Raw genomic sequence first — 18604 nt, forward strand, 5'->3', positions numbered from 1 at the left:
GCACAAATCATTAGCAGATATGACCCCCATATGCACAAATCATTAGCAGATATGACCCCCATATGCACAAATCGTTAGCAGATATGACCCCTATATGCACAAATCGTTAGCAGATATGACCCCCATTTGCACAAATCGTTAGCAGATATGACCCCCATATGCACAATCCTTCAGCAGATATGACCCCCATATGCACAATCCTTCAGCAGATCTGACCCCCATATGCACAATCCTTCAGCAGATCTGATCCCCATATGCACAATCCTTCAGCAGATCTGGCCCCCATATGCACAATCCTTCAGCAGATCTGACCCCCATATGCACAATCCTTCAGCAGATCTGACCCCCATATGCACAATCCTTCAGCAGATCTGACCCCAATATGCACAATCCTTCAGCAGATCTAAAAAGAAAAACCCATTTACTCACCTAGTCAGAAGACCTCCTGTCACGATCTCCTCCGGTCCCGACCTTGTGGCGCGCAACTCCCACGATCCTCTTCCTACGTCACGTCCTGCTTGCATTACACTGCAGGGCTACGGGAAAATGGCCACCCGAAGCCCTGCACTGCACTGGTCCGGCGGCCTCTCTGATAGGCTGCCGGCCAGCGACAGCACACGTCACACGCGCGCCGCAGCCACTGACACGGGTTGCCGACCCCTGGACTAGTCCATATCTTCATAGGGGATTCTCAGCAAGGCTTTTATTCTTTATAAAGATATTCCCTAAAGATTTATACAATGATGCTGACCAGCTTCCCTGCTCGCTACACTGTTTTTTTGGGCAGTTAGACAGAGCAACTGCCATTCACGAAGTGCTTTTGAAAATAAATAAATCCCTGAGAATCCCCCATGAAGAGATGGACTAGTGTAAAACCTGTCGCTTCTGTCAGATTTCTACTACCTACTGTAAGTGACAGCAACATAGGAGAAAAGTAATTTATGGGTCATTTTACTCTTATTTGTCTGTGTTTGCACATATTTTAAATTTTGCAATTTTTCGTCATAGTGGCCCTTTAACGAGAACCTGAACTGAAAATAAAAAGTGAAAATAAACATACACAGGTCATACTTACCTCCCATGTAGATAATCAATTTGCTCCTCAATCTCAATTCTCCTTTCCTGTGTCCTGTTTGTCCACTGTGATTGATGGAATTCTCTGTCCTCAATTTTAAAAATGGCCGTTACCCCATGACAGCTTCCTGGTCAGCACACTGTTAAACTGTTATATCGCCCACTTGAGCCATAGGGAAACATGGACATTACCTTGTACATTCAGTTGTAACTGACAGCAGCTGATCTATAACTGACAGCAACTGGTATATCGCTGTTCTGAGAAAATTTTATCAGAACTGGAAGGGATCACTGTAAGAAGAAAATGGTGAGCTTCTGAGAGGAACTGATGTCGAGGCAAGTATGTAATATTCATTTGCATCTACATCATGTTTTGTTTTAAATAATTTTACTCAGTTCAGGTTCCCTTTAAGCACAGGGCTGTGGAGTTGGTCCAAAATTATACAACTCGGACTCCTCAGTTTATGAAACCACCGACTCCAGGTACCCAAAATTGCTCCGGCCTCTGGAATCCGACTCCCTAGTCTAATACTTACCAGGACTGTGGAGTTGGTACAAAAATCATCCGACTCCTCATTTTATGAAACTTCTAACTCCAGGTACCCAAAATTACTCCGACTCCTCAACTCCAAAGCTCTGGTTAAACCTAGTGAAATGTGGAGAAAAGATTTACTTTCAGACCACTCTGGATTTGGATATAAAGTATAAACTATGTGTTTTGGTGGTTTTCTATATGTTTTAAACTACTTATAACCGTTTATACAATACTGTAATATTTAACAACAAAAGTATTTAGTATTGTATATTTTGTACATGAAGACAACTTTACTTGTATCTCTGAAACGTAACTTGAGTCACTTGCAAGAAGAGGGCAGTCTGCATTTGCATAGTTCTTTTATCCCCACAGACTCAAAGTGCATGGGAGCTACATCCAGTAAGTGCACTTCTCAATAGTGTTGCCCAAGGACTCCTTGCTGAATACTCATGTACAGTGGGCCACACTAATTGTACAATGCACGCTTTTCTGCTGGCACTAGTACCAATACTATTGTTGTATGCTGCATCACAGAGAAATGTGTGGGTTTGTTCATCAGGGCCCTTGCCTGATTGATTGGGTCTGAAAAACAAGTAACTAAGTGACATGACCTTTTCATTATTCCATTTTTAAAGCTGTTACACCTTCTGCAGCTTTTTAGAGTACATGGTTTAGAGAATCTGAATCTTACAATAAAAAGCATACCATTCTATTCATTATGTTCTCCTGGGCCCCTCTGTGTTGTTTCTGCCACTCCTTGCTGCAATCCTGTCTTGTAATTGCCAGTTTTAGGCAGTGTTTACAAACAAAAATCATGGCTGCTAACCAGCATGTGATAGGCTGAGAGAAGCTCAGTCTGTGACTCATACAGAGCCTGCAGAGGGCGTGGAGAGGGTGTGTATAGCTTCTACCTATCACAAGCAGAGCAGCACATTCCTGCCTGAGCCTGACAAAGCTGTCAAAGGAAAGAAGATTAGATTATATAACAGAGCTAATACAGCCACTGTGCAACCAGGAAAGGCTGCAGTAAGACAGACCACATTAGAACAGGTATAGTAACTTATAGGATAGAATAAATAGGGCTGAGAATTTTGTTACAGTCTCTAAGTCCTACCTCCAAATGACCCTATGTAATGTTTAATTTTGGGATTTTTTTTAGGGGAGGCCTATGAACCTACCAGTATATTTTTGGGTTCGGGGAGAAAACCAGCGCCTCCGTGTTTGTGTGTGCTTCTGGGGAGTGGAACACAGAAAGAATGTACAAAACATATAAATAATATATATTCCCATTTTTATTTTATAATTTTATTTAGGTTTCACTGGTATTGATTCAGACTATGAGAAGCCTGAGGCCCCAGAACTTGTATTAAAGACAGATTCATGCGATGTCAATGATTGCGTCCAGCAAGTTGTTGAACTTTTACAGGAGATGGTAAGTCAGTAGGAATATGATCATTACTATAGTTCTAAATATCTGAGAACATTTTTGCACAGAAATCTGCTTTTGTTTTCTGGCTGAACTCGATGGACGTATGTCTTTTTTCAACCCAAAAAAACTATGCAACTATCTGTTTGAAGTTGATTGCAAGAAGAGAAGTGGAAGTTTTCAAGAACCATAGGAATTATTTTTGTGTGTGTGTTTTTTAGTAGGATTATACACTGGTATTATGTTGCCAGTGGATATTGTATAGTAAGTTCAGCAGTGGGAATTATGGTAAGTTGATCTCTGCAAGCCCTCATGCTGTCAGCTTTAATCCTCCTCTCCTCCATTGACGGAAGAGGATGCTTGTTGCAAAGCTCCCGCTATATAATGCCCCAATTTGCATAGTGGGATGCCTGTTTTATCTTTGTTCATTGCTGCAAACCTCGGCTTTGCGGCAGGGGGGTAGGTTAGGGATGGGGGGGGGGGGGGTGTGGATTAAAGGATACCCGAACTGTGACATGATGAGATAGATGGGTATGCACAGTGCCTAGCACACAAATAACTATGCTGTGTTCTTTTTTTTTCTTTCTCTGCCTGAAAGAGTTAAATATCAGGTATGTAAGTGGCTGACTTAGTCCCGACTCAGACAGGAAGCGACTACAGTGTGACCCTTACTGATAAGAAATTCCAACTATAAAACACTCAGGGCTTCTGAGAGCAAGGAAGAGTTAAAAAGGGGAATTTTCTTATCAGTGAGGGTCACACTGTAGTCACTTCCTGACTGAGTCAGCCACTTACATACCTTATATTTAACTCTTTCAGGCAGAGAAAGAAAAAAAGGAACACAGCATAGTTATTTGTGTGCTAGGCACTGTACATACACATGTCTATCTCATCATGTCACATGTCAGTTAGGGTATCCTTTAAGTGTTAGGCACCACCTGGTGGGGTTAAGGGTTGCGGGAAGGTTCAGGGTTAAGCATTGGTAGAGGGAGGGTTTTATGTCAGAGTAGGGTTAGGTTAGTAAAGATTACCAATATTTTACTATCAGAATTAAAGAGAAGCTGTAACAAAGCCCTCCTCCCCCCGACCCCCCCCCCCCCCCACCCCCCCCCAATGGAATACTCAACTCAGGAGGGGGAAACCTCTGGATCCTTTTGAGACCTCCCCCATCCTAAGACTAAGGGATCCAGCTCTGGCTGCCCCCGACATACAGCCGACAACCGCGTTTACTGTTGTGCAGACGCCATAGCGCCTGCAATATTTACCTTCCCTGGTCCAGCACATTATTTCCGATCGGCCTCAGGTGGAAATAGCCAAGCACAATTGGGTCCACTCTACTGCTCAGATGCAAGTCTGCGCAGTAGAGCCTGATTGGGCTAGGCTATTTCCGCCCGAGCCTGATCGGAAAGCCGCCACTGCACCTGCACTGGATCTCCGTAGGTAAATATTTACCTTTCCAGTGTCCAGAGGCTGCCGGAGCTGGATCCCTGAGGGTGAAGAAGACAGGAGAACCCTCATTAGGACCCAGAGGCTTCCCCCTCCTGAGGTAAGTATCCCCCTAGGGGGGGGGGGGGGGGGGGTTATTACAGATTTTCTTCTCTTTAAAGAGGAACTCCAGTGAAAATAATGTAATAAAAAAGTGCTTCATTTTTACAATAATTATGTATAAATGATTTTGTCAGTGTTTGCCCATTGTAAAATCTTTTAAATCCCTGAATTACATTCTGACATTTATTACATGGTGACATTTTTACTGCTGGCAGGTGATGTAGCTGCTGCATGCTTTTTCGGCAGTTGGAAACAGCTGTAAACAGCTATTTCCCACAATGCAACAAGGTTCACAGACAGGAAACTGCCAGGAGTACCACGGTCCTCAGAGGTTCTTGTGGAAGGGTTTCACCACAATATCAGTCATACAGCGCCCCCTGATGGTCTGTTTGGGAAAAGGAATACATTTCTCATGTAAAAGGGGGTATCAGCTACTGATTGGGATAAAGTTCAATTCTTGGTCGGAGTTTCTCTTTAAGGGAAGGATTTTTAACCACTTTCTGCAAAATGGACGTTTTAAAACGTCTGTTTTGTTGTTTTTTGTTTTTTTTACCTTTCAGTGCAAAACAGACATTTTAACAATCTGTTTTGCGGGGCAGTGGATCGGGCTGAATCAGTGCATGCCACAGGGAGAAATGCATGTTTACGTGCAAATGCACATGTGTGCCCACTTTCTGCTACCTATGGGTGGTCAAGAAGTGGTTCAAGATGCCTAGAAGTGAGCTACAAAATCTTATGCATTGGAGATTGAATGGTTTACTTACATGCATGATCCACTATTCACACTTTCTCTGAAAACAATGGTTGATGCTTACATTTTTCCCCTTTTGATGTAATGACAGCGTTTTGCACAAACTATGATAACGTGGGTAAAAGATAAATACCAGACACGTGACCATAGGCCAGTCGTGTTTCATGGCAAAATAGCATTACAGCTGAATGGCCAGCAGAGGGAGCTGCAACAGCCTGAGTTTGAAATGCTAATATTTCCTAGGCGCTTCTTTGTAGTCAGAGCAAGGACTTGGCAAATCTCAGTTTGTAAGCTTTAATGTTGATATGTAGGGCCATAAAGCTTCCTCTGCTGCAAATAATTGATGAACCATAAAAGTGTCAGCTGAATTTCCTTGCACCTCATCACCAGATGGCTAATAAAGGCAATAACAATCCGATTCAGTCCTGTTTGGCCTTATTTTTCTTATACATCTGTAGAGTAACTGCTGTTTCTTCCTCCTTTAACAGCAGCTTCATATTAAACATGTAAGATGTCTACAAAACTGCCTTTCAAAGTACTTTTTGAAGTTTTACATGCACCTCTAGGAAAGAACATGTGTGATCACTGCGAGGTACTTCGCAAACCTTTGTTTATTCTTCTTTTCATTTTTCTGACATATAGATTTTTGTTTTGGGCACCAGTCAGTCTGTATCCTTTTATTCATTGTCTACATGGTGTCTTAAGAACAATGGATTTCTTAACAGAACAGGAGTTCCCCTGTGATCATGGAGATAGCTTGACATATGAGATTGTGTTAGAGAGCAGCTCCAGGCAATGAGCTGCTAATGTTTTCCAGACAAACTTGCAACTATGACAAAATCATTCAATCTGTCCATTTGTCCTTACCTCTACTTTATATATAAATCTTTTCAGCCACATTCAGCAGGCTTTTCAGAGTGCTACTGAGCAGCTGTAACGATCGTTCCTTACATTTCTCACCTCTCCCCGCAGCCTGCGCCTACTCCTGTAAGGACGGCGGAAGGTAACGATCGCTTGTTACTCTCCAGCCGCCGATTCCCACGCAGCTCCACTCTCTGATGGCGGAGGGACGCTGACCCGATGGACTTCCGGGTTCTGTGTCCCCTGTTGCTAGTCACGTGCGCATCTCTCCTCTATTTTATGCAGTGGCAGGGGGTGGTACTGCGTGCTCCCTCATTGAGAGCCAGGGTATTTAAAGAGAATTTGTATTGTTAAAATCGCACAAAAGTAAACATATCAGTGCAATAGGGGACATCTCCTATTACCCTCTGTCACAATTTCGCCGCTCCTCGCCGCATTAAAAGTGGTTAAAAACAGTTTTAAAAAGTTTGTTTATAAACAAACAAAATGGCCACCAAAACAGGAAGTAGGTTGATGTACAGTATGTCCACACATTCATACACAAGCAGGCTGTATACACCCTTCCTTTTGAATCTCAAGAGATCATTTGTGTGTTTCTTTCCCCCTGCAGCTATCTTCCACTGAAGTGTCAGGCTGTTTCTTCCTGCAGAGTGCAGACAGCTCTGCCTGTATGTAATTCCTCAGTATGTGAAAGCCCAGACAGCTCAGAGGAGGATTTATCCAGCTTGTAAAAGATAAGAGAGAAGCTGCCCTAATCTAAATAGTGCAGAGAGGGGCCTGGAGAGGGGGAGATGCATCACAGAACCACAACACTGAAGAACTTGGCAGCCTTCCAGACACAGGCTGACAAGTCTGACAAGAGAGAGATAAGTTGATTTATTACAGAGATGGTGATAGTAGAACGTGCTGCAGTAAGCCAGAACACATTAGAATAGCTTTTGGAACTTGTAGGATGATAAAAAACAGGATGCAATTTTTGTTACGGAGTCTCCTTTAAATCCTGTGCCTGGCTCTTCTACTGACCACATATGCTATTGCTCTGTTGTTATTGCCTGATGAAGCAGGATCAAACCTGTAAAACGCGCTGCATTGTCCCTCGGAGTATGTAAATAAACTTGTTGTATTTGACAAATACATTGGCAATTTTTGTGTCTGCTTGGAGGAGGTAAGTCCACCACTGCCTCCTCATGTTTTAAACTTTTTAGATTCTTTTATCCTTTTTGGCGCCTCTGTATCCATACTACGCTATATTAAGTCCACCCCTGGTGGAGGGGTGTTACCCCCTTTTTTTTCCTCATCTATGGAGAGCGACTTCTTAATCCTGAGTGGGGTCAGGTCTAATCTCCCCACCTGCCTATACAGTGATTGCCTTGGAGGTAACCCTGCTTTGTGCGTATAGCTTATTACTCTATCATTCTTCATTTCAACTACCAGTACATACTACACTGTATTTGACTCTTGGTGTCCCTACTCTGTGTTATGAGGTGGGTAATTTGGACACCACCATACACTGCAATGTTAAATGTGGCTACGCAGCAGCACCCTGTGTTTAATTTGGGCACCGGATGTACCCGAAGCCTAAAGTTAAAGGATACCCGAAGTGACATGATGAGATAGACATGTGTATGTACAGTGCCTAGCACACAAATAACTATGCTGTGTTCCTTTTTTTCTTTCTCTGCCTGAAAGAGTTAAATATTAGGTATGTAAGTGGCTGACTCAGTCAGGAAGTGACTACAGTGTGACCCTCACTGATAAGACTATTCCCCTTTTTAACGCTTTCTTGCTCTCAGAAGCCCTTTTCTGCTAGGAAAGTGTTTTATAGTTGGAATTTCTTATCAGTGAGGGTCACACTGTAGTCACTTCCTGTCTGAGTCAGGACTGAGTCAGCCACTTACATACCTGATATTTAAGTCTTTCAGGCAGAGAAAGGAAAAAAAGGAACACAGCATAGTTATTTGTGTGCTAGGCACTGTACATACACATGTCTATCTCATCATGTCACATGTCAGTTAGGGTATCCTTTAAGTGTTAGGCACCACCTGGTGGGGTTAAGGGTTGCGGGAGGGTTCAGGGTTAAGCATCAGTAGAGGGAAATACCAGGTATGTAAGTGGCTGACTCAGTCCTGACTCAGACAGGAAGTGACTACAGTGTGACCCTCACTGATAAGAAATTCCCCTTTTTACCTCTTTCTTGCTCTCAGAAGCCATTTTCTGCTAGGAAAGTGTTTTATAGTTGGAATTTCTTATCAGTGAGGGTCACACTGTAGTCACTTCCTGTCTGAGTCAGGACTGAGTCAGCCACTTACATACCTGATATTTAACTCTTTCAGGCAGAGGAAAAAAAAAAAAAGGGAACACAGCATAGTTATTTGTGTGTACATACCCATGTCTATCTCAACATGTCACTTCGGGTATCCTTTAAGTAAAGAAGGGTGCGGCTGGTTGTATTAGGCCTAGGGTTAGTTTTAAGAGTAGCTAAAGCTGTTCTACTAGCGGCTCCTTCTGGCGCCCAGATTTACCTGGCATTCGTTGTTGAATGGATGCGGATACTACATTAGTGGCTCTTGATAAGTATGTGTACAGCAGGTGCTGATGCTCAGGGACATGGGGTATTGATAGTTTTCACAACTCCTTATAGCTGCTTTGTGAAGTCTGACCCAGCCCACATAAACTAACCTTTTCCATTCCTGTCTCCTAAAGGTAATGGCAATTAACCTCCCACTACCCTATCTACCCCCAAAATGACCATAATGGCCCGAGCCTAGCCAATGACCCTAACTAACATGGACATCTCCTTCTGTCTGCTTAACCCCTTGTGCTGAATACAAGCACACGGGGCACAAATCAGGATAGGTAGTGCATTGACAGTTTTAGTAGCTGAATGTTGGCATCTAACTTAACCCCTTGCTGCCTTAACCTGTAAGTGCAAATACTTTGCCACTGAATAGCAGACTTTTTTTTTCTTCTTTTATTTTAAAGGTCCAGTCCAGGATTATTGAATCACTTGTGTTCTCCAGTGTTTTTACCTAATCTATAGTACAGACCAAAAGTTTGGACACACCTTCTCATTCAAAGAGTTTTCTTTATTTTCATGACTATGAACATTGTAGGTTCACACTGAAGGCATCCAAACTATGAATTAACACATGTGGAAGTATAGTACATAACCAAAAAGTGTGAAACAACTGAAAATATGTCATATTCTAGGTTCTTCAAAGTAGCCTCCTTTTGCTTTGATTACTGCTTTACACACTCCTGGCATTATCTTGATGAGCTTCAAGAGGTAGTCACCTGAAATGGTCTTCCAACAGTATTGAAGGAGTTCCCAGAGATTCTTAGCACTTGTTGGCCCTTTTGCCTTCCCTCTGCGGTCCAGCTCACCTCAAACCATCTGGATTGGGTTCAGGTCTGTTGACTGTGGAGGCCAGGTCATCTGGCGCAGCACCCCATCACTCTCCTTCCTGGTCAAATAGCCCTTACACAGCCTGGAGGTGTGTTTGGGGTCATTGTCCTGTTGAAAAATAAATGATGGTCCAACTAAACGCAAACCGGATGGAATAGCATGCCGCTGCAAGATGCTGTGGTAGCCATGCTGGTTCAGTATGCCTTCAATTTTGAATAAATCCCCAACCGTGTCACCAGCAAAGCACCCCCACACCATCAAACCTCCTCCTCCATGCTTCACGGTGGGAACCAGGCATGTAGAGACCATCCGTTTACCTTTTCTGCGTCACACAAAGACACAGTGGTTGGAACCAAAAATCTCACATTTGTACTCATCAGACCAAAGCACAGATTTCCACTGGTATAACGTCCATTCCTTGTGTTCTTTAGCCCAAACAAGTCTCTTCTGCTTGTTGTCCTTAGCAGTGGTTTCCTAGCAGATATTCTGCCATGAAGGCCTGATTCACACAGTCTCCTCTTAACAGTTGTTCTAGAGATGTATCTGCTGCTAGAACTCTGTGTGGCATTGACCTGGTCTCTAATCTGAGCTGCTGTTAACCTGTGATTTCTGAGGCTGGTGACTCGGATGAACTTCTCCTCTACAGCAGAGGTGACTCTCGGTCTTCCTTTCCTGGGGCGGTCCGCATGTGAGCCAGTTTCTTTGTAGCGTTTAATGGCTTTTGAGACTGCACTCGGGGACACTTTCAAAGTTTTCCCAATTTTTCGGACTGACTGATCTTCATTTCTTAAAGTAATGATGGCCACTTGTTTTTCTTTACTTGGCTGCTTTTTTCTTGCCAAATTCTAACAGTCTATTCAGTAGGACTATCAGCTGTGTATCCACCTGACTTCTCCACAACGCAACTGATGGTCCCAACCCCATTTATAAGGCAAGAAATCCCACTTATTAAACCTGACAGGGCACACCTGTGAAGTGAAAACCATTTCAAGTGACTACCTTTTGAAGCTCATCAAGAGAATGCCAGGAGTGTGCAAAGCAGTAATCAAAGGTGGCTACTTTGAAGAACCTAGAATATGACATATTTTCACTTGTTTCACACTTTTTGGTTATGTACTTTACTTCCACATGTGTTAATTCATAGTTTAGATGCCTTCAGTGTGAATCTACAATGTTCATAGTCATGAAAATAGAGAGAACTCTTTGAATGAGAAGGTGTGTCCAAACTTTTGGTCTGTACTGTATATTCATACTAAACTATCCTCACAGTCTGCAACCCCAACAGTATGGAAAGCTAATTATGCCACCTAACACATTTTTACCCCAACGTTTCTATTGCTGGTGTGCCAATAATTTTGCCCAGCCCATTTTTGGAGTTTTGTGTGACATTATGCCCAATTTGTTTTATTTTTTGTTTTTGTTTTGTTCCAATACATAAAAAGGGAATAAACGTGTATAGCAAAACATGTGCTACTGCAATACTTTTCTGTGACAAGTACTTGATTTCCTCGAAACATTTCTGGGGTGCCAACAATTTTGGCCATGACTGTAAAGGATATACATTTTTTCCCAGATTAAAATGCACTATAATTTTTTTTTCTCTCACTGACACATGGGGTATTAAAAATCTGACAATCCTGACTGGTTGGACTGGTTCATCTCCTCATGGGGTGGTCCCAGTATTCCCTTTACACTTTATAAAAGCACTCCCCGAAGATGATTTTAACAAAGATGCCAGCCTGTATTCCTACAATTTTTGCAGTTGGACTGAGCCACTGCCATTCAAGAAGTGCTTTAGAAAATAAAGAATTGAGAGAATCCCCCAGGAGGAGACATGCTAGTCCAAAACCAGAGGCGCTCAAACCTACTGCTTGACCCACTGAGTTGTGTTCCCATTTTTGCCTGAGGAAGCGGAGTCACACCCACGAAACGGAGTTGAATAAATGATTTGTCAATTCTGTTTTATTGACACTCAAGTGAGTTTTCTTTTTTTCTAAGAGGTAGGTAAGTCCACCCTAACATCCCCCTCTGCTTTTAAACGGTTTTAAAAATGTTTTACTCTACTCTGGCGCCTCTGTATACCGAGCTTTTGCTGATAGTCCAGAACCAGTCACTTTGTACGATTTTTGCTACTTGCTGTAAGAGACTGCGACACAGGATTTGGGTCAAATGTACTGTACATACAGTTGTTTACAATAGTGATCCTTTAATCACATAAAGAGACACTGAAGCGAAAAAAAAATATGATATAGTATTATTGGTTATACTATGAATGTACTATGAATAATTACTAGAAGATTAGCAGCAAAGAAAATATTCACATATTTTTATTTTCAGGTATATAGTGTTTTTTTCTAACATTGCATTATTCTATAATATGTGCAGATTACACAACACTCCGCATTCAAAATTATTCTTTCAGAACAGTCTGTGAACTAATGACCTCTCCTCTGGCAGAGAAAAAGTAAACAGTTGAGATAATAAAAGTCAGATAACAGCCCTCTCCAGGACTTTGAAAGTCATAGAGCTTAATGGCTTGTTTGCATAGAGATAACAACTGGAGTTTCTTAACTCTTCCTGTACTGGAAACAATTAGACTGATGTATCTGATTTTAATGTTTTATTGCTTAGCTGTACTACACATACAAATCATAATATCATAATTTTTTTCTCGCTTCAGTGTCTCTTTAACCTCCTTGGCGGTCTGATTCTTTCCAGATTTTAGGGTCTAAAAGCGGTGCAATTTTTTTCCACTCTTTCAGACCCTAAAACCTGAAAAAAAAAATCATTCTGGCAGGGAGATCTGCAGCAAAAAAAAAAAAAAAAAAAGTACCTTCCTGGGCTCCTGGGCTGCAGTTTTCTCTTTGCCCACAAGATGGCGCTAATATACATATAAACGAACTTCTCTATATTTCTCTAATATAGAGAAGTTCGTTTTCAATATTAGCCCCGCCCCCGATGACGTCACACTGCCACCACCGCTCTGCTGCTGCCACCACGGCTGCGCTGCTCCAACTGGCTGCCGGGTCCCCGGAAGAATAGCGGGGACATGGGGGATCCCGGCGGCCAGGGAAAGACCCCACACTGCTGGGGAGAGAGGCTGGAGTCCCGCTGCGCAGCGAGATCGCGCGTGGGACTCCAAAACTACAGGTAAAGCTCTGCAATGCATACCCCGACCTGAGCTCGGGATCACCGCTAACAGCTTATTTTTTCTATCCCGAGCTCAGGTCGGGAAAACCGGCAAGGAGGTTAAGGACTGCAGTCATAAAACCCCTTAAAGAAAACCTGAATTGAAAATTAAAAGTCAAAATAAGCATACACAAGTCATACTTACCTTCCATGTAGTCTACTCCTCAGTGTCTTTCTCCTGTCCCGCGTCCTGTTTGTTCCCGGTGATCAAGGAAATTTTCCGTCATCCTTTTTGTAAATGGCTATTACCCCATAACAGCTTTCTGGTCAGCACACAGTTAAACTATAACATCACCCACTTGAGCCATAGGGAAACATAGACATTACCTGGTACATCAGTTTTCCTCTCAGCTGTAACTGATAGCAACTGATATATAACCGACAGCAACTGATATATTTCAGTTCTGACAAAATGTTGTCAGAACTGGAAGAGATTATTGTCAGAAGAAAATGGTGAGCTTCTGAGAGGAACTGATGGCAAGGTAACTATGTAATGTTCATTTGAAGTTACCTCATGTGTTTATTTTAAATATTTTTACTCAGTACAGGTTCTCTTTAAGGACCAGAGCCTTTTTTTCCATTCAGACCACTGCTGTTTTAACGGTTTATTGCTCGGTCATACAACCTACCATCTAAATGAATTTTACCTCCTTTTCTTGTCACTAATACAGCTTTCTTTTGGTGCTTTTTGATTGCTGCTGCGATTTTTACTTTTTATTATATTCATCAAAAAAGACATGAATTTTGTCAAAAAAATGACTTTTTTTACTTTCTGTGCTGACATTTTTCAAATAAAGTAAAATTTCCTATACATTTGAGCACGAAAGTTATTCTGCTACATGTCTTTGATAAAAAAAAAAAAAAACATTCAGTGTATATTTATTGGTTTGGGTAAAAGTTATAGCGTTTACAAACTATGGTGCAAAAAGTGAGTTTTCCCATTTTGAAGCATCTCCGACTTTTCTGAGCACCTGTCATGTTTCATGAGGTGCTAAAATTCCAGGATAGTATAAATACCCCCCAAATGACCCCATTTTGGAAATAAGACATCCCAAAGTATTCACTGAGAGGCATGGTGAGTTCATAGAAGATTTTATTTTTTGTCACAAGTTAGCGGAAAATGACACTTTGTGACAAAAAAAAAAAGGAAAAAAAAAGTTTCCATTTCTTCTAACTTGCGACAAAAAAAAAATGAAATCTGCCACGGACTTACTATGCTCCTCTCTGAATACCTTGACGTGTCTACTTTCCAAAATGGGGTAATTTGTGGGGTGTGTTTACTGTCCTGGCATTTTGGGGGGTGCTAAATTGTAAGCACCCCTGTAAAGCCTAAAGGTGCTCATTGAACTTAGGGCCCCTTAGCGCAGTTAGGCTGCAAAAAAGTGCCACACATGTGGTATTGCCGTACTCAGGAGAAGTAGTATAATGTGTTTTGGGGTGTATTTTTACACATACCCATGCTGGGTGGGAGAAATATCTCTGTAAATGAAAATTTTTTTGTATTTTTTTTTACACACAATTGTCCATTTACAGAGATATTTCTCCCACTCAGCATGGGTATGTGTAAAAATACACCACAAAACACATTATACTACTTCTCCTGAGTACAGCGGTACCACATGTGTGGCACTTTTTTGCACCCTTACTGCGCTAAGGGGCCCAAAGTCCAATGAGTACCTTTAGGATTTCAAAGGTCATTTTGCGACATTTGGTTTCAAGACTACTCCTCACGGTTTAGGGCTACTAAAATGCCAGGGCAGTATAGGAACCCCACAAATGACCCCATTTTAGAAAGATGACACCCCAAGGTATTCCGTTAGGAGTATGATGAGTTCATAGAAGATTTTATTTTTTGTCACAAGTTAGCGGAAATTGATTTTAATTGTTTTTATCTCACAAAGTGTCATTTTCCGCTAACTTGTGACAAAAAATAAAATCTTCTATGAACTCATCATACTCCTAACGGAATACCTTGGGGTGTCTTCTTTCTAAAATGGGGTCATTTGTGGGGTTCCTATACTGCCCTGGCATTTTAGGAGCCCTAAACCGTGAGGAGTAGTCTTGAAACCAAATGTCGCAAAATGACCTGTGAAATCCTAAAGGTACTCATTGGACTTTGGGCCCCTTAGCGCAGTTAGGGTGCAAAAAAGTGCCACACGTGGTACCGCTGTACTCAGGAGAAGTAGTATAATGTGTTTTGTGGTGTATTTTTACACATACCCATGCCTAGTGGGAGAAATATCTCTGTAAATGACCATTTGTTGATTTTTTTATTTACACACCATTGTCCATTTACAGAGAGATTTCTCCCACCCAGCATGGGTATGTGTAGAAAACACCCCAAAACACATTATACTACTTCTTCTTAGTACGACAATACCACATGTGTGACACTTTTTTGCAACCTAGGTGCGCTGAGGGGCCCAACGTCCTATTCACGGGTCATTTTGAGGCATTTGGATTCTAGACTACTCCTCACGGTTTGGGGCCCCTAAAATGCCAGGGCAGTATAGGAACGCCACAAGTGACCCCATTTTAGAAAGAAGACACCCCAAGGTATTCCGTTAGGTGTATGGTGAGTTCATAGAAGATCTTATTTTTTGTCACAAGTTAGTGGAAAATGAAACTTTGTGAAAAAAAAACAATAAAAATCAATTTCCGCTAACTTTTGACAAAAAATAAAATCTTCTATGAACGCTTCATACACCTAACAGAATACCTTGGGGTGTATTTTTTCTAAAAAGGGGTCACTTGTGGAGTTCCTATACTACCCTGGCATTTTACGGGCCCAAAACCGTGAGTAGTCTGGAAACCAAATGTCTCAGAATGACTGTTCAGGGGTATAAGCATCTGCAAATTTTGATGGCAGGTGGTCTATGATGGGGCGAATTTTGTGGAACCGGTCATAAGCAGGGTGGCCTCTTACATGACAGGTTGTATTGGGCCTGATCTGATGGATAGGAGTGCTAGGGGGGTGACAGGAGGTGATTGATGGGTGTCTCAGGGGGTGGTTAGAGGGGAAAATAGATGCAATCAATGCACTGGGGAGATGATCGGAAGGGGGTCTGAGGGGATCTGAGGGTTTGGCCGAGTGATCAGGAGCCCACACGGGGCAAATTAGGGCCTGATTTGATGGGTAGGTGTGTTAGGGGGTGACAGGTGGTGATTGATGGGTGTCTCAAGGTGTGATTAGTGGGGGGAATAGATGCAAGCAATGCACTGGCAAGGTGATCAGGGCTGGGGTCTGAGGGAAATCTGAGCGTGTGGGCGGGTGATTGGGTGCCCGCAAGGGGCAGATTAGGGTCTAATCTGATGGGCAACAGTAACAGGTGGTGATAGGGGGTGATTGATGGGTAATTAGTGGGTGTTTAGAGGAGAGAACAGATGTAAACAGTGCACTTGGGAGGTAATCTGACGTCGGGTCTGCAGGCGATCTAATGGTGTGGGTGGGTGATCAGATTGCCCGCAAGGGGCAGGTTAGGGGCTGATTGATGGGTGGCAGTGACAGGGGGTGATTGACGGGTGATTGACAGGTGGTTGACAGGTGATCAGCGGGGATAGATGCATACAGTACAGGGGGGGGGGGGGGGGTCTGGGGAGAATCTGAGGGGTGGGGGGTGATCAGGAGTCCCCAGGGGGGCAGTTTAGGGACTAAAAAAAAATAGCATTGACAGATAGTGACAGGGAGTGATTGATGGGTGATTAGGGGGGTGATTGGGTACAAACAGTGGTCTGGGGGGTGGGCAGGGGGGGTCTGAGGGGTGCTGTGGGCGATCAGGGGGCGGGGGGGGGCAGATCAGTGTGTTTGGGTGCAGACTAGGGTGGCTGCAGCCTGCCCTGGTGGTCCCTCGGACACTGGGACCACCAGGGCAGGAGGCAGCCTGTATAATACACTTTGTAAACATGGCACTGTGACGCCACAGGAGAGGCGGGTCCTCCCATATGTATACTGTGGCTAAACAGCGCCGGCCTTCAGTGGAACGCAGCGTGACCAAACGTCCAGGAGGACGCAAAACGGCCGTCGCTAAGCCCACATCTGCCCCGCACTCCCACCTCCCATACTGACCGGCTACGCACGGAATCACAGATAAGTTATCAAGCCATGAATATCTGCATGATGCATGTGATACAGATGAATTATTTTATGTACTGTACCTGCACTGGTGTTCATTTGCAATAAATGTACGTGGTTGGACGGAAGATGCACGCTTTCTGCTTCTAAATGTATACAGTTCAAGTTTCTTCCTTCAAATTGTTGCAGTGGAGCACACGTCCTATGTAAGCATTGTTTATATGCACAGCCTGTCAGTGACACGTTAGCCACCCATGCACACAGAACTCGCTAAATAAGCTGAAGTCAAAATACCTCTTAAAGGAGAAGTGCCACGCCACCTCTGTTTCTCTTTGATAAACATTACAAAGCGTATTATACGCTTCCTATGCGGCGATCGTCGGGTTAACAACCCGCCGGCGCTTCCGATTGGCCGGCGGGTTGACGTTGCGGGTGGGCGGAGCCTATTGCCGGGGGATGCGCGCGCATCCCAGCGTGCGATCCCCGGCAAAACAGTGCCCCAGGACCCGACGCCATTCTGCGTTACGTGGTCCTGGGGCTGCCACTTTGCCGCCGCCAATATGCAGTAGGCGGTCGGCAAGTGCTTAAAGCTATGGCTCTCTAATAAAGTTTACTTGTTCGTTTTTTTTTCTCAATCCAGGTATCATACTTACCTGCGGCTTCCTTAAAGAAAACCTGAACTGAAAATAAAAAGTAAAAATAACCCTACACGGGTCATACTTACCTCCTGTGTAGTCTACTCCTCAATCTCTTTCTCATCTCTTGCGTCCCATTTGTCAACTATGATCAATGGAATTCTCAGTCCTCCATTTTAAAAAATGGCCATTACCCCCTAACAGCTTCCTGCTCAGCACACTGTTAAACTGTAATATCAGCCACTTGAGCCATAGGGAAACATGGACATTACCTTGCACATTCAGTTGTAACTGACAGCTGCTGATATAAAACGGACAGCAACTGGTAAATTTCAGCTCTGACAAAATATTTTCCGAACTGGAAGGGATCACTGTAAGAAGAAAATGGTGAGCTTCTGAGAGGAACTGACGGCGAGGTTAGTATGTAGTATTCATTTGCAGGTACATCATGTTTTTATTTTAAATAATTTTACTCGCTTCAGGTTCCCTTTAAGCCCCTTTAAGGCCACTTTACCCTCGCTGTCTCCCTAGGTTGCTCTGTTCCCCCGTAATTTAGCCCAAAAGTCTGGCCAAGTCACGCTTCATTGCACATGCCCGACCAGACTCTCTCCCCATCTCGCTCCTGCGGCTTGGAGCGTTCTGCACTTGGGCAGGCGCAGAATGCTCCCAGTGACGGAAGCATGATGAGGGAGCGCGCCTTGTTTGGCCATGTATGAGCGATGTAGCGTTACCCGGCCAGGCTTTTGGGCTGAATTACGGGGGAACTGGAGCAACCCGGTGAGGGACGAGAGGGCTTAAAGGGGTTTAAGGTAGCCCCAGGTAAGTATGGAACCTGAGACTCTTCTTGTCCCAGGTTCCCTTTCACTGGATGTGCCCTACATTATGGCATTTTTATTTTTGTTGCAGTTTGTTATATCTTTCACTGCAAATCTCTGACTATCCAGCAGGTGTCACACTAACGCCACATTTGCTGCAAAAATGAAAAGCAAAGTTTCCTTATGCAGAAGCAGCTGCAGCATTCTCATTGAGGAGAAATCTGAGCACAGTAATGAAACTTCTTTTCATGTTTCTTTATTTGCATGCTGTTGGCTGATAACAGATAATAGT

At 43.3% G+C, this 18604-nt stretch overlaps 1 protein-coding gene across 1 annotated transcript in view; it reads left to right on the forward strand.

Moving 5' to 3' along the window:
* The window catches only part of PAPSS1 (3'-phosphoadenosine 5'-phosphosulfate synthase 1), a 167974-nt gene that overhangs the window by 32535 nt on the left and 116835 nt on the right, over window positions 1-18604 (forward strand). The window contains exon 5 of the mRNA XM_068231236.1: window positions 2923-3041. Within this exon, the coding sequence (XP_068087337.1) occupies window positions 2923-3041 (119 nt within the window). The remainder of the gene's footprint in view (window positions 1-2922; window positions 3042-18604) is intronic.

The sequence above is a fragment of the Hyperolius riggenbachi genome, chromosome 1 (assembly GCF_040937935.1).
Source record: "Hyperolius riggenbachi isolate aHypRig1 chromosome 1, aHypRig1.pri, whole genome shotgun sequence".
Lineage (NCBI taxonomy): Eukaryota > Metazoa > Chordata > Amphibia > Anura > Hyperoliidae > Hyperolius > Hyperolius riggenbachi.